Genomic DNA, 1,538 nt, shown 5'->3' on the forward strand with positions numbered 1-1,538 from the left:
GATCTGACCACACTGTTCCTTCCCAGCTGCAAGAGGAAGCCCAGTGTGGGGGTCGCTGTGAAGCAAGCTCCTTCCTGCCCCCGCGGAGACATAAAAGGACAGGCAGGCCGAGCACGACGCGCGCGCGCTCCTAGCCACCCCTGCACGCCCTGCGCACCATGTCCCGCCGCTGCGCGCTGCTCACGCTGCTCACCGCGGCCCTCCTGCTGGCCCTGGAGGCGACCCCGAGCGACAAGGTCGATGCCTGCTGCGGCTCCGTGGTGCCCCGGCGCGAGTGGAGGGCCTTGGCGTCCGAGTGCAGCCAGACCCTGCGGCTGCCCGCGCGCTACGTGATCGTGTCTCACACGGCGGGCAGCACTTGCGACAGCCCGGCCCTGTGCCAGCAGCAGGCGCAGAACGTGCAGCACTACCACATGCGGCAACGGGAATGGTGCGACGTGGCCTACAAGTGAGTGTCCCCACCAGGGGGTGGGAAGGGGGTCGGAGGGGGCAGGTGCTGCCCTGGAGCCAAGCTGTCGCCCACCTGGGGCACCCACGGGGCTCCCCGGCCTGGCTTTATCCCCAGTGTGGCCACCCAGAGCCTCCGTGTGCGGAGGAGGGGCACAAGGCCCAACTCTATCCCCTAGAGGGAGCAGCCCGGTTGGACCCTGGTGCCTTGTGAGGTGGTAGAAAACCAGGCTGGCGAAGGGCGAGGCCCTGGTGCGGCTGTGAGTTAAGTATTGGCCTGCTAACCCCAAGGTGAGCTATTCAAATTCCCCAGGTACTCCCTGAGAGAAAGAGGAGGCTGTCTGCTCCCGGTACCGTTTACAGGCTGGCAAACCCTTTTATTTTTTATTCTATTGTGTTGTTTTTTCTCTTCTTTTATAAATCATTTTATTAGGGCCTCTTACAGCTCTTATCACTATCCATCCATCCATCCATTGTTTCAGCACATTTGTACATATGTTGCCATCATCATTTTCAAAACATTTTCTTTCTACTTGGGACCTTGATTATCAGCTCATTTCCCCCCTCCCTCATGAACCCGTGATAATTTTTTTTTCATATCTTACACAGTCCACTGTCTCCCTTCACCTGTTTTTCTGTTGTGCATCCCCCTGGGAAGGGGCTATATGTAGATCATTGTGATCGGTTCCCCTTCTCCCCCCACCTTCCCCTTCCCCTCCTGGTATTGCTATTCTCATTATAGGTCTGGCAAACCCCTTGAAAGGTCACTGTGAGTCGGAGCCCTGGTGGTATAGGGGTTACGTGTTGGGCTGCTAACCAAAAGGTTGGCAGTTCGGGACCACCAGCCACTCTGCAGGAGAATGAGTACGCTTTCCACGCCCGCCAAGAGTTAGTCTTAGAAACCCACGGGTGCAGTTCTACCCTGTCCTACAGAGTTGTTGTGAGCCGGAATCGACCCCAGGGCAGTGAGGTTGAGTTTGGTAAGCCAGAAGCCGCTGGCTGGCAGTGTTTGTCATGGGTCTCCAAGCGGAGTGGGGGGGTGGGGGTCTCACTAAGTGGAGGGTCTCTAAATGGAGGACTGGAAATGAGGG

The 1,538-nt window shown here is 57.9% G+C and overlaps 1 protein-coding gene across 1 annotated transcript in view; it reads left to right on the plus strand.

Annotated features, from left to right (window-relative positions):
* Positions 1–158: 158 nt before the first annotated feature.
* Positions 159–1,538, plus strand: part of PGLYRP1 (peptidoglycan recognition protein 1) — a 6,037-nt gene continuing 4,657 nt past the window's right edge. Inside the window, exons 1-2 of the mRNA XM_013006625.2 lie at positions 159–448; positions 566–585. Coding sequence (XP_012862079.1) covers positions 159–448; positions 566–585 — 310 coding nt within the window. The remainder of the gene's footprint in view (positions 449–565; positions 586–1,538) is intronic.

This window comes from Echinops telfairi, unplaced genomic scaffold (genome assembly GCF_000313985.2).
Source record: "Echinops telfairi isolate 266 unplaced genomic scaffold, ASM31398v2 ScPeMD7_655;HRSCAF=1070, whole genome shotgun sequence".
NCBI lineage: Eukaryota > Metazoa > Chordata > Mammalia > Afrosoricida > Tenrecidae > Echinops > Echinops telfairi.